Source organism: Adiantum capillus-veneris, chromosome 16 (assembly GCF_014529385.1).
Source record: "Adiantum capillus-veneris isolate H3 chromosome 16, ASM1452938v2, whole genome shotgun sequence".
NCBI classification, from domain to species: domain Eukaryota; kingdom Viridiplantae; phylum Streptophyta; class Polypodiopsida; order Polypodiales; family Pteridaceae; genus Adiantum; species Adiantum capillus-veneris.
In genome coordinates this window covers 69,254,149-69,269,122 of record NC_140946.1, presented here as the reverse complement: position 1 = coordinate 69,269,122, position 14,974 = coordinate 69,254,149, and the positions used below count along the sequence as shown (strand labels likewise).

General features: G+C 45.9%; 1 protein-coding gene across 1 annotated transcript; it reads right to left on the bottom strand.

Annotated features, from left to right (window-relative positions):
- Positions 1 to 302: 302 nt before the first annotated feature.
- Positions 303 to 13,299, bottom strand: NBP35 (nucleotide binding protein 35). The gene is made up of 3 exons (XM_086485098.1): positions 13,146 to 13,299; positions 12,912 to 13,013; positions 303 to 1,423 (listed from the first exon to the last, which is right to left on the bottom strand). Exons 1-3 carry the CDS (start codon positions 13,207 to 13,209, stop codon positions 516 to 518), a joined length of 1,074 nt encoding a protein of 357 aa, XP_086341224.1. The 5' UTR covers positions 13,210 to 13,299; the 3' UTR covers positions 303 to 515.
- Between the last annotated feature and the right edge of the window lie 1,675 nt (positions 13,300 to 14,974).

Below are 14,974 nucleotides of genomic sequence, written 5' to 3'. Positions count from 1 at the left end.
ATCTTTTTTCTAAGCAACAGCAAAAAGGTGAAGTTTTACATCAGTTACACCAACTTGCACATTGACTGAGCACGACAAAACATTCATTGTTCAGCACAATGACTTGTTCTTGCGCTAGCAAAATTAGATGATAGAGCTCACAATCAAGAACCAAAAAGATCACAAAATTACTTGTGCTGACCATCCTGTGATTTAAAATATCTAAAAACTGTCAGGGAACACAAAAAGAAAAACTGACCACTCACCTCAGACACTTGTGCCAATACTGTACATAAAAGACAATTAAATGCCACTATCACAAATAAATGTAATAAAGCTCTTTAACTCAAAAAAAAAGTTCTTCAGCATGACTCAAATATATTTACAAAAGCCGGCACAAGGAAGTCTCTCCCTTTCTGTACTTTCAATGCTGCCTATGACTCTTGGCCATGCTCTAATGATTACACTATATTCTCAACCATCCTGTTGGTTAAAGCACTCCATCCAAAGCAACTGCCAACATATGCTTAACATCATTATTCGTTCTCTGTTTCAACGCTAAGCTGTATCTTCTCAATAATCTTGTTCAGAAATGGAGCACTTGATCTGCATGAAGCATCCGTAAAACAAGATCGTCCCTCTTCAGCTGCACGACTGAGCTGTGGATCCAAAGGCACTCTACCGAGAAAAGGAACCTTCATATCCTTAGCCATCTTTTCGGCTCCTCCACCTAGAGCATAAAAAACTTCCGAATACGCATAGATTGACTCCTGAGAGCTCTGCAAAAGCTCTCTTAAAACAGCTTCTGTCACATCCTCTTCCTCACCATCATCCTTAATCTTCTTAAATGTCAAACTGGATAATGGCTGCAATAAACCGCTCATGTTTTCAACTACACCCAGAACTGGAATCCCCACCTTCTTGCAAAAATTAATTTCTTTCCGCACATCAATAATCGCTACATCTTGCGGTGTTGTAACAACAATAGCTCCATCTACATTGGTTGCTTTCAAATATTGCGCTATAGAGATGTGTTCATCAGAAGTCCCTGGCGGGGCATCCACTATCAAGTAATCAAGATCACCCCAATATACATCCTTCAAAAACTGCTTAATAAGCCCATTTTTCCGTGGTCCTCTCCAAATGACTGCCTCATCAGGATCAGGCAACATGAATCCAATAGACATAACCCCCAGATTGTCCTCGACATACACAGGAGACCAGCCCAAATTACTTTGATGAATTTCTTGACCCTCTAGTCCTAGCATTTTTGGGATGCTTGGCCCACAAATGTCAATGTCAAGAAGGCCCACCTGCTTGTCCTTTCCTGCTAATGCAAAGGATAACTGTGATGCAAATGTACTTTTCCCTACTCCGCCCTTGCCAGAGAGGACAAGTATCTTGTGCTTGACAGTCTGCATACGCTCGGCAATCTGCACCAGATCTACACCAGCCAACAGCAAAAGTTAATAGTCTGATTTACATAAGTACAGTACACAAAAATACACTCACTCGAGAGATTAGCACTAAAGATGGTCTCTCTCTTTGAGCCTTCAGAAACCAGAACTAAAGATGGTCCCTCTTTGAACCTTCTACAACATTAAACAGGCTTAAGTTAATTCGACCTCATCCATTACACCACCAATATGATACTCAGCTATCTATGCTCTATTACCCTACAATGCAGGGTTTTATAAACAGGCTGACCTCTTATGTTTTCCTTCTATTCAATTGAAAAAATGACTACCGGATTGATGTATCAAAACCCTGATGAGTGCTATGGAGCCATGTATGACGTCATCAAAAACTGGCACTGGATTGATCTGCCAACGAGGCAGCTTGAGCACTTGTTGCACTGAACACCAGAACACTTGTACAAACCATCACTGGATTGATGGATCACACCCCTGTTCCATGTTTTGTGGTTTTTATGATATCTGTACGTGTTTGAAGATGAATGACTGTACAAAGTGACGACATGGCACGGCCTAAAGGACAGAACGTGGCCAAGGGGACCAAAAACTCTAGTGAAAAGAAGCAGAAAAAGTTTTGCTCAAAGAGCAGAAAACCTAGGCCCAAAACAGGGCTAGGTTTAAAAACCTAACCCTACCTGCTGATGATGTGGCAGCATATGGATTTCAACGTTTTACGACAGTGATGACATGGCTCAGTGCACGGACCTCTGTGTCTTACGGGCAGCAAGGTGGGTGCCAGCTTTTGGGACAGGAGCTTTTGGGGCTACTGATTTTCATTGTGAGTGCTCTGAGTTTGGCCAAGGGCCTTCATATGTGTGCCCAGGGGGGGGCTCTTCTGCTCAGATTAGCTGGGGAGCACTGAGAGGAGGAGGGCCCTCAGGCATTGTACTTTGCAAAGCTCAATAATAAAGAAATACCGAGAAGGGGCGCCAGTCTTTGGGGCCAGTGCGTCTGGGTGCCGAACTAAGCCACGCCATGTCATCAATTCGAACAACTCTCGAAAGAAAAGTCGTGCAACAGATGACCCCAATTCATGTTCGTCTTCAGACAGCTCTGAGAGTTCCTCTTCCTCCGACTCTAGCAAGGAGGACGGGAAGCACTGGAAATGGAGAGACTTGGAAGAGCGAGAAGAACAAACGAACCAAGAAGAGCAAGATCCCACAAAGGATCGCAGAAGCATAGAAAATATTCTAACAATTCTGATGTCACAAGAAGATGACGTGGCAGTGCCCAACTCGAAAAAACTGGCCGCGAGGACAAGGACTGAACCCACTAAGTGTGGTTGAGGGGCATTAACAGGAGGGGTTAGGGTTTTAAATAAAACCTAACCCTACCCAACTTATGGAGCACCGGCCGAGGGGCCTAAAACCTAAAATAACAAAAGCTTGCCATCTGGGATTAATTTCTGAAAATTGCCCTGATTGACGACATGGCACGTTGTAAGGATTATCGAGACTAGCGCTGGCTGTTTTGGGCAGCTCTCCACGCGAGCTTCTGAGAGCAGATGCTTTTGGGATCAAGTGTTTTTGGATCTGATGCTTTTGGGGCTTTGCTTTTGGGCATCCCTTGTGAGTACACAAGTGCCCGGAGGGCCACTTCTCAGAGGGCATCTCGACGCAAAGTCTCGGAGAGAGCCTCAAGAGTTGTACTTGGCGAAGTAATAATAAAGAAATACCGAAAGGGGTGCTAGTCTTTTGGGCCCGTGTCTTGGCTCGGAACTACATTGTGTCGTGTCAACTCTCTCTCTCTCTCTCTCTCTCTCTCTCTCTCTCTCTCTCTCTCTCTCTCTCTCTCTCTCTGTGGGACCAGTGTGTCTTGGCTCGAAACTACGTTGTGTCGTGTCAACTCCACCATTGGGGTGAAGCAGGGTTGTCCCCTATCTCCGACTCTCTTTGGCATATATGTAGATGAGTTTTCAGATTATGTACATACAGAGGGTGATAAGAGGTGCTCAGCTTGCAGGGACATGGATTCCATTGCTATTATATGCTGATGATATTGTGCTGATCTCCGATTCTCCAGAGGGGATGCAGTGTCATTTGGATGCATTGCATGTATTTGCACGGGACAGTGGATTGTCTGTGAACCTTGGTAAGACCAAGGTAATGGTGTTTAACACCACGGCACAATGGGTAAGGAGGTCCGCCCCCACTTTTACATATGGTCGAGAGTATGCAGATACATACGCTTATCTTAGGGCGGTTTTCAGTGGTCCGGTATTTTTCCTGAGGCATGCAGCAGATACGCGATTGACCAGAGCCTATGTAGCATTGGGGAGACTTGAGAGGATATGTTCACAGGTTCAGCTCCAGGAACCTCGGACAAAGCTTTGGCTCTTTGACACTTTGGTCACTTCGGCCATGCTGTATGGAGTGGAGATATGGGGCCCCGCAGTTGATCATCATAGCAGAGCTGGCAGTACTGATGGATGCAGATGTATGGAGAAGCCCTTGGTGTCTATGATTTCTCGGATGATTAGGGCCAAGGCCTCAGTACCACATGGCATTGTTAGGGTGGAGCTCCTTGCAGCTCCATTGGTAGTGGAGGCACTCACTTGATCAGTTTCATTTATGCATAGCGCTTGGGCTCTCCCTAGAGACAGATATGCTCGATTAGCACTAGAGTCTTCGCGACAGCTTGCATTATAGGGTCCAGGGAGATGGATCATGTTGGTATGCAGAGATGGCATCTTGGTTTCACTTACATGGCTTTAGTATGGACCGGCTACCCCCATTTCTTTCGGTACTCTTTGGATGCACCCTCCATCTTCCTCACTAGGGCAGAGATTACCAGGCTCATCAAACAGGACTTGATTCAGTTGGATACAACCTACACATGAGCTAGGTACGAAGATGACTTTCTATAGAGAGCATCTTCTCCAACTCACGGAGGATGGTTTTGTGATCAGACCAGGATACATGGATACTCATCTATGCGAAGGGATACGATGTGCTATTGGTCAGATATGCACATCCTCACATCAGCTAGAGATCGAGACAGGCAGATTTAGAGGAGTACCCGCTGAGTCCAGGATTTCTTAGGTGTGCCAAATGGAGCCACAGACAGAGCTACATTGCATATGTCACTGCCCAGTATACTATGAGATACGAGGCCGCTTTCACTGTCTATTCAGAGAGGGTTTTGGGCCACTTCCTAGAGTCATAAGATACTAGAATCAGAGATGCCTCGGATTATACTTATTGGAGATTCGCAAACACAGAGAGGACCTCTTTAAGGGGGGCACAATGAGAGAGATTCAAAGACAGCGAAAGATTACAAATTTCTTTCAGTCACAGACAGAGGAGTTCGAGCAACCCCCACAGCATAACAACACCAGAGGCACCAGAGGCATACTGCTTGATCGGGCGATAGAGTTGGGGCGGTCTCGTCGCCCACGGATGAGGGGGCCCTCTCGACATCGATGCACATTGAGATAGAGGATCCATACCATACTGGCGCGACATAGGAGCCGTCCCGGATACTGATGTATATGTATATGATGCCTCGACTGTAAGAGAGCTCCATTGTATCAGCTCACCCTTTGTATTTCCCTTTGTATCAGCTTTCACCCCACCCCTACCCACTATTTTCTTTTCAGTTCTTTAACTCAGACCTGGTATTAGATTCACCACATGAAACCTTTTGGTCTCATAGGTCATTTTGGCCTTTTGGCCTTTTGAAGACGTTAATATTACATTTCATATCATTCATCTCTCTCTCTCTCTCTCTCTCTCTCTCTCTCTCTCTCTCTCTCTCTCTCTCTCTCTCTCTCTCTCTCTTTTTTTTTTTTTGGAAAAATCAAGGCTGTATATTACTGAGTACAATAAATTCCCCAACAGATGCCAAAATAGCCTGTCACGTGGGGTGTACAAGCTGAATGTAAGGATGATAGCCACTAGAGTGACAACTCGACTAGTACAATCTCATGGTGGTCTGTGTGATGAGTGGAGGAGAAACCACTGAGGGGGGGCATAATGCCAGATAATCTGACCACCTGTAAGTGTGAAAAAGAGTGGAGCTCGGGCCCAACGCCGAAGAAAGGCAAATTGTCGAACCTCGGCTGCTTGAGATGTACCTGAGGAAGAATCCCACTGCCAAATCAGGGTGTGAATGATGTCCAGCCAAATGGCAGTAAGGGTATCCTGAAGGAGCTGTGGAGCCGCACTGAGAATGTGAAGACAACGAGCTCTCCAAATATTCCATAGTGTAATGCTAGTGATGACGGAAAAAACTTCATCACGTGTCTGAGGATCTCCCTGCCATGCGAACTGTGGTAACATAGCCAAAGTCCCTCGCCGATAACCAGTCGAGGTAAGCATAAGAGCTGGATCTGTGTCTGAGCCCTCGTAGAAAAGATGCGGTCCAGGCATCGGCATCAACCATGAGACAGAGCCCCAAGTGAGAAATCCATCCTGAACACCTGCTCTGCTAAGTAAAAAGCAAACTGGTAGCCACACTATATGAGAAGAGGAGCATGACCAAAGACAGTGTGCAGGTGGCTCATGTAGTCGCGAAGGACATCGAGCGCATAACGGATCATGACCCATAGTAGCAAGCCAAGTCCCAACTGGAAGTCCTGCATGTGCAATCATCCACATGAAAAAAGAAATACGACGAGCCGCATGTAAATCCCAGATGGCTGACCAAAACTGCTGTAGATAGGCATGGGAGAGACCTGAATGTAACCAGAAACGCATACGAGTGGGCTGCTCTGGGTGCTGTCTCATCAATGCGAATCTTCCAATTCTGACAGTGTACTCAAAAACTGATACATGTGCACCGGTGGGGTTAGAGTGAGGCCAGTGCCACTCTCCTGGGTCCCAATAAAGCTGTGATAAGTCACGACCCTCCCACACCCAAAGCCTCTAAAGGGCGGCATCAGCGGATGCGAAACGAGGGTCAACACAACGACGCTTCCCGCGAGAGCCAACTACTCGTATGGCCTCCCATCGAGCGCCAGGGTAGACAAGGTGCGGAGAGGTGGTAGCATATGTCAATCTAGCATGAATCCCCTGAGAGGAGTCTGAATCAACTGTGAACAGCATGGTGTCGAAACGAACTAATAAGAGAGTGCTCTGAGCAAAGAGACCTTCCCAGCCACTATGTGGAGGCATCTGAACCGTGCCTCGCATGACTGCATCTCACTGGGAAGGAACGGCGGAGTCAATCTCAAGAAGTCTGTCTGTCACCCCGCGACCAATGTCATAATGTTCTGCTATGAAATCTGCATCCAGCATACGCGTCTCATGAAACAACCGCATAGAGGCAGCAGGACCAGTGTCCCAAGCAGCCCAGTCAATGTGAGTCCTCTCTCCAAGCTGACGGGGTGGGTTAACCGAAGAATCAAGAACTGCATCATTCCAAATGAGAGGTTGGCACTCAATCTCCTCGCTCTCTCTCTCTCTCTCTCTCTCTCTCTCTCTCTCTCTCTCTCTCTCTCTCTCTCTCTCTCTCCGTGTTCAGTGATTTTGCAGTTTCTGTTCGTGACTATAGACTATGTTCTAACACAGCCGAGCTTTATCTCTCACATTCAGGATTTTACAGTGGGGCCAAGGCCTATTGGGATAGCAGTAGATCATGCACTTTTGACATTATCAGTCTCCTTGGAGTACAATACATCTCAAGCCTCACGGGGTGGTAGACATCCACGCTATACTTTTACACCAGAGACTGACTCGGTCTATGCAGAGGAGATACGTAGACTTTTATGCACATCAGAGCCAGTATACACAGTGGAGGAGATCACACCTATGCTGACAGTGACATTACATGGGGCAGCGACAGAGGCATACCCACACACTCAGCCTGGTCAGAGACGTCCTTCGGGCACATGCCTCATAACAACTGGTATGATGAGGAGTGTCAACAGAGGAGAGCTCAGATCCAGCGGGAGCTTGCATTGGGAGTGATCACTTATAGACAGTCTCGTATTGCTACACGACGACTAGTACGACGGAAGAAGCGAGCTTTCTTGGTCCAGATGGAGCAGGATTTATATCAGCTCTTCCTTTTTAGAGATTCAGGAGAGGCTTGGCATCTATTCCATGAGCAGTCTCCCCAGCCAGTGATTACTTCTACGGAGATATGGGGGCAATATGCAGCATTATTATACACTGTACCTGGACAGCCACCACTACCAGATCCACCACAACTATGTCCGGCTACGAGCACTTTCTTTACCACTGAGATGGTAAAGGAGACCATTGACAGGATGAAGACCAGACGGGCACAGGATCATGAGGGTTTGGTAGCAAAGCACAATATACATGCTGGGGACTTGTTGGCAGAGATGCTTGCACGGTTTTTCAACCGTGTCATGTGCGAGGGCTTTCTCGACTCTTGGAGATTGTCTACTATTGTACCTATCTTCAAGACAGGAGACCCCACAGTGCCGGGGAATTACCGTACTATCATGGTAAGACACATTGGCACAGTTGTATGCATCCATCCTTGAGCATAGGCTGAGCAGTTGGGTAGAGATTATGGGCATACGGGCACCTGGACAGGCTGGTTTTAGGAGGGGTTTCTCCACACTGGATCATGTCTTTACACTCAAAGCTATCATTGAGGAGGGTCGAGCACATGGTAGATGGATATATTGCAGCTTTGTGGACTTCTGCAAAGCTTTTGACACAGTACCGAGATGCGCCGACTTATGGAATTGGGGGGTACCCACAGAACTGATATGGGGGAATATGGCATTGTACAGTTCAGTGATGGGTCATGTACGCACACCAGAGGGGATATCTGACATAGTTCACTCCACTACTGGAGTGAAACAGGGATGCCCATTGTCCTCTACTTTATTTGGTATGTATGTTGATGAGGTCTCTGATTATATTGATAGAGGAGATAGAGGAGCTCAGCTTGCAGGGACATAGATCCCTGTTTTATTGTATGCTGACGATATCGTGTTGCTATCAAACTCACCAGAGGGTATGCAGAGACATTTGGACGCATTGCATAGTTTTGCAGGGGATAGTGGATTGTCTGTCAACCTTGGTAAAACCAAGGTCATGGTATTTAATACCACGCCACAGTGGGTCAAGAGATCAGCACCTACATTCACATATGGTCAGGACAGTATGGAGTACACTGATGCATACACATATCTTGGGGTGGTCTTTAGTGGACCGAGGTTCACATTGAAAGTGGCAGCAGACACCAGATTGACTCGTGCCTATGCAGCCCTAGGCAGTTTAGAGAGGATTTGTACGCAAGTTCAGTTCCAGGAACCTCTAACAAAGCTCTGGCTCTTCGACACTTTGGTCGCTTCAGTTATGCACTACAGAGTTCAGGTTTGGGGACCATCTATTGACAGTGCTGGATGGAGTAATATGGAGAGGCGCTTGGTATCTATGATTTCTAGGCTGATTAGAGCCAAGACCTCAGTTCCACGTGACATCATACGAGCGGAGCTGGCTGCCCCACCTATGGAGATTGAGGCACTTACCAGATCAGTATCATTTGTACACAGCTTATGGGACACCACGAGGGATAGATATGCTAGGCTTGCTCTTGAGTCATCCAGACAGCTAGCATTATAGGGAGATACATCATGTTGATATGCACAGATGAGCTCATGGTTTCAACATGGACAGGCTGCCCCCTTTCCGGTATTCTCTTGATGCACCATCTTTGGCTCTTACACGGATGGAGATTACTAGACTCATTCGGCAAGATCTTATCCAGCTTGATACCATGAGGACATGGATAGAGCCATCACGGGAGTTGGGTACGAAGAGGGCTTTCTATAGAGAGCATCTTCTCCAACTCACGACAGACGGATTTGTCACACAGCCCAGCTACATGGACACACATCTATATCATGGTTTACGATGTGCCATAGGCCAGATACGCACATCTTCACACCAGCTTGGGATTGAAACAGGTAGATTCAGAGGCATACCAGCAGACAGGAGGATATGTCAGTTATGCCATGCAGAGCCAGAGATAGAGTTTCACTTCATATGTCACTGCACAGTCTACTATGAGGTTCGGGGACGCTTTCACTGTTTATGTTTTGGAAACCCCTACAACTTTGCTCAAAACAAACGTGCACATTGGGAACAAATGCGGTCGGTACAATGGACACATCTATGGATGTTTTGAAAGCCCTGAAAACTGTGCTCATAGTAGACACACGTGAATTGGGAACAAATGCGACTACTACGATGGGATGGTTAGAGTTGGGTAATGAGGTAATGGGTATTGCACACACCATACTATCATCATAGATGATTCCTTCATAATAGAAGCCTCTACCCCTTAGCCTCCAAAATCTATGTTAGTGACACAAGTAGATATAGTTGATAATAGCCCTAAAGGCTAAGCTTGCAAAAGCTTTTGCACGGGCAATAGATGCAGAAATTTGAAAAACACATAGTAAAACTAGATATAGAGAGATGTGAAGCATAACATTTTCTTGTATAGAAAGATTCAACAAAACATAGAATGAGACTAAGTACAGAAATATGTGAAGCATAACGTTTTCTTGTATCCAGCTATATCTTATGTAGCTTGATCAATGCTACTGCAAGAGGAGTGAGTGGAGAGTACTACAAGTCTACAAGAGTCATGACGACTCATGATGTACTTCCAGATTTAGAGATCTCACCGATGTGTTGATGCTTATGCCACTGATGTTTTCCTTGCATGGGCATTGTGTTTGTTCAATGTTGTGTATGTGCTATGTACTCTTGAGTCTAGGCGCCGCACATCCCAATAAGGTTGAACGGTCTTCGAATCGTATTTTTTGTGGGTATTAGAGTCAAAGGACTCTAGTACTACTTGTATTCAAACACATAACACTAAAAAAAACAATATTTGGGTGTTTTTTAGCCTCCCGTTCCGCGCCGTTCCCGTTCCAGGCCCATTCCCGTTCCGGACCCATTCCCATTCCCCCGTTCCGCAGGGAGGCCCGTCGTCGTTCCCGTTCCGCATTCCGGGTAACTCTGTTGTAGACAACCTTGGCTCCATAGACATAGTGGTAGCATGTCCACGTGGCACACAAAACCATGTGCACATGACACTCTCTCTCCTTGCCCTCATAGTGTGTGGAACGCGGTAGAAAACCTGCCACAAAATATGGGGTTATAAGAATGCCACGTGACAGCGTAAGCACCAGATGAATTTGCATGTTTTACGCTAAAAGCTTCTAGGCGTCGGAAATTGAAACCAATTGAATTAGACTACTCAAAAATAAGTAAAAAGTAGAGTACATTTTCATATGGAAAAATAAAATGTTTTTATAGTGAAAGCTTCTAGGCGTCAGAAAATGAAAGCAATCGAATTAGACTATTGAGAAATAACCAAACATACATTACGGTTTTGTATGGAGCAATACAATGTTTTTCAAAATATATTGTACGGTTTCGATAAGTACGGTGTTTAACTCTTAAAAACCATAAACAACATCTATAAATTACCTCATGACTTAGGGCTATACCTAGGTCTAAGGTTGAAGGGCCTAAAAATTTATGAAAACTGACCTAGGGAGTGGGCACAAAGACCAAAGACTCAAGGCACAGCCTGGAATATTGTTTTAAAAAAGCTAGACCATATTTGTATCCGGACGACCGTATGACATGGGCATTGTGCAGTGTACAGAAACTTCCATGAAGCCCACCATATGGGCTGCCCTAAGGGGAAAACTCGAAGGAAAAAACCTACTGCCATCACCCTAGCATACGGGGGATATACTGAGGATCGACCTCAATGCTACCCACAACTGGCACAATAAAGTAAAGGCTATCTGCTGCCCAAAAAAACCGCTAGAGAGGAGCCTGCAAAAACACATATCTGATCCCCCATTTGCATGGATGGCTACCTGTGGCCTAGGGTGCCCTACAAGAGTGCACTTTGCCTCTAAGCAGTGCCCCCTGTCCCATATATATTACCAAAGACTAGTTACCTGACCCACTCATCAATCCCCACGACCTAGAAAATAGGCCACAAATGTGGAAAAATATGGAGAAGGGCCAAAACGGCACTTGGAAGCAGGGTTGCACTTGTACCTGGTACCGAACATTCTGTACCTCGTACCTAGTTCCATGCTCACACACCTATTCCGTGCTCTCGTCCCTGCTAGAACAAGTGACCGTTGGGAACGCCTTTTGACCCATGCCTAAGCCATGCTTTGGATGCCCTTTGGGCATCCTCTTGAGTCTCTAGTACCATAGTCACAGGGGACACCCTTTTACAGGCTTCCCGTCCCCACTTTTACGTCCCCACTTGCCGTCCCGCCCTCTTTTTTACACTAAAAATCCATTTGAGCCCCTCCCCCCTCCCCCCTCCCCTGTTCCCCATCCAGAAATGCGTCCCTTGTGACTATGATCTCTACCCTTCGGGAACCATTGGATGCCCATGCCCTTTGGGCATCTAGTCTCTAGCCTCTCTCTCTCTCTCTCTCTCTCTCTCTCTCTCTCTCTCTCTCTCTCTCTCTCTCTCTCTCTCTCTCTCTCTCTCTCTCTCTCTCTCTCTCTCTCTCTCTCTCTCTCTCTCTCTCTCTCTCTCTCTCATGATGGTGCATTGGTATGAGGCTTGAGCCATCACTTATGGACCATAACTCATAGCACATGCTATCTCATTCTCTCTCTCATTTTGGATACTCTCCCATGCTCTCTACTCTAGGCTCTCATACCTAGTCTTAAAATCACATGATTCATTTTTTTGAACGCACTAATAATTTTTTTTTAGTATTTTAGTGCCGCACTAAAACGCACGTAACCACCTCGCCTGGAAGCACCAGGAAGGCATGGGAAAAAATCCAGCAAGCCAGTAGGAGACTATATGGCCATAAATTGAGCCAAAACTAGGGCTACATATGGCTATACACTACTCAACATGAGCAAACAACTTCACTCAAGCTGGGCACGGCCACAAAACAGCCCTCACTTCCTATCACCTATCCCTATTGTGCCTCTCCCCTGTCAAGTACAAAGTGCAAGTGTGACCTATTTCTGTTCAGTTCAAGTCTTTCGGTTGCAATCTTGCATGTAACTTTTAGTTTGTAAGGGATAATTGTAGGCCACTACTTTCTCACATGGTTGCGAGGAGAGTGATTGTCTTCCTCAATTAATGATATGCCTCGCCCTTGTCTCATTTCACTAACCACTCAGGTACCAAAGATGATGCAAAACATAGCAAGAGGTCTTGCTAAAATTTGCTTGCCTTTGCTTGTTATGATAAAAGGTGAAGCTAGCCTACTTCTCATAGAAACAAAAATTTGAACCTCCTTTTCACATTCTTACATTACTCTTACAAGGTTGTACTACGTTACACAAATGGTTCTTTGACACTGTCCTAAATGAAGCGTCACAAAGCAAAAAGCAGATATGCCCCCAAAAAGAATGTCATACAGACCACATAGACCTCTAGCGCCGACTAAACCATGTTATTACATGCTTCTTATGTTTTTTTTTCATGTGATAAGTTTCATTCAGGAATCCCACATACCTGGGTCAGGCCCTTTGGGAGCTGTTGCACAAGCTTGTTGATTAGGACAGCCTGCACAAGCTGCTGCTTTTCCGGCAGTCTCGGCCTCAGTTCCTGGGCAATCTGGTCATCCAATAAGTTATAATCAAACGAAAGCGTGTGCAATAGAATCATAACCGATGCTCTTCAGCGCTCTCCCTCTCTCTCTCTCTCTCTCTCTCTCTCAACACAGAGAGAAAAAACGTTGAAGCTCACGCTGGTTAGCATCCTCTGGCACGTCGCCCACAGAGCCATTTTGCGCTGATCCATTCGCCGCCATGTTTCTCCTTCCAACAAGGCGAAAAGTGAAACTATGCTTATCAAAAGCCTGCCAAAAAGAATTGGGCCTGTAGGTAACAGCACTATTTTCATTTTCAAACACGTTTCTGGCCAACGATTTATTTTAAATCCCAAATAGCCTAGTGGGAATTTGAAAAGATCTCTCTCTTTTTCTCTCTCTCTCTCTCTCTCCCAGTGGCCTTTGCATGGTGCTTGTGCGGATGAAGCCTCTGTGTGTGTGTGTGTGTGTGTGTGTGTGTGTGTGTGTGTGTGTGTGTGGAGATCATGGGTATGTGGAGGTTGTCTCTCTTCGTGGCCTTTGCATGGCTTGCTCTAGGCGCTCGGTGCTTGTGGGGATGAAGACCCTCTCTCTCTCTCTCTCTCTCTCTCTCTCTATTAGGAAGGGAGAGCGGGGGGGGGGGGAGTGATGGATGCATGGGAGGAGAAGCTGGGAGCGCATAGCAGGTGCAGGGTGGGAGAGGGGAGATCCAAGCAAGGGAGTTAGAGAAGAGTGATGCGGGTGAAAGAGGGGAAGGGGGGGGGGGGGGGGAGAGTATATTCACTCCTATTGATTTTAATATCATAGTTACCATTATGTTAGTATGTGTGCTCGATATTGGGAGAAAAAAAGAGAGGAGCAGATTCTCTCTCTCTCTCTCTCTCTCTCTCTCTCTCTCTCTCTCTCTCTCTCTCTCTCTCTCTCTCTCTCTCTCTCTCTCTCTCTCTCTCTCTCTCTCTCGTTCTGTGTGTGTGTGTGTGTGTGTGTGTGTGTGTGTGTGTGTGTGTGTGTTTCTGCCTACTTTCCTATCTGGAGGGGAACACATCCGTAGGTCGTCTCGATTAAGAAAGTAGCACCCACTTGTAGCCTAGTTTCCAATCACATGCCTCGCTCATGCTATGCACATGGTGTATTGCTGATCCAATTATCGTCTACTCGCGACAGCCTCCGTACACATTCTTATTTAGAAGCAAATTCCATGATCCATGATATTTTATTTACCACTAGTATGACTCCACCAACTCCGTCAATGCTATATGGATTTTCTTAGCTTAGACATGCCAGCACTATCTACAAGCAATCCCTTTGGGCAGGCCGAAGAAGCGACCATGAAAGACATAGTAGTCATAGAGAGAGAGAGAGAGATGTAGTAATATGGGCTCCAAGTGCTCCCATATAACTTGCAAACGTGGCCTCTTCATTAGAGGACAAAGTTGTGTTCTTGCCAGACTCAGCATGCGTCTTCATGCCTTACACCTCCGGCAAGCACGCATTTGCAAACTACTACTGGGGCTCTCCCTCCCCAATGCAAAAGCTTGCCATAATAATCTTGTCTACATGTGGCACCAACTCTCTCTCTCTCTCTCTCTCTCTCTCTCTCTCTCTCTCTCTCTCTCTCTCTCTCTGACATAGTAGACAGTTCACTCTTTTGATCATAACTTCTTCATCAGAAATCCGATTTGGATGATCTATAACTTCTAAAGCATAAAACTTTTGAGTTATGGAAGGGTTTTTTGCAGCAGCATTTCTAAAGTGAGCAGGATCTGAGAAGTTGACTCTCATCTCATCTCCTATTTTACATACAACGTCTTCCGGCACTCACAAGGGTTCTTCTTCTTCTTCAACATGGTCCACGACCATTGTAGAAAATGATCCAAAATCTCCAAAGTGTAGAGATAGCAACCCAACCATTCAACCAACGACATCAAAAACCATAAGTAGGGCATACTCGATATCGTTGCAAGAGACCATAAATAAGCAAGGTAAA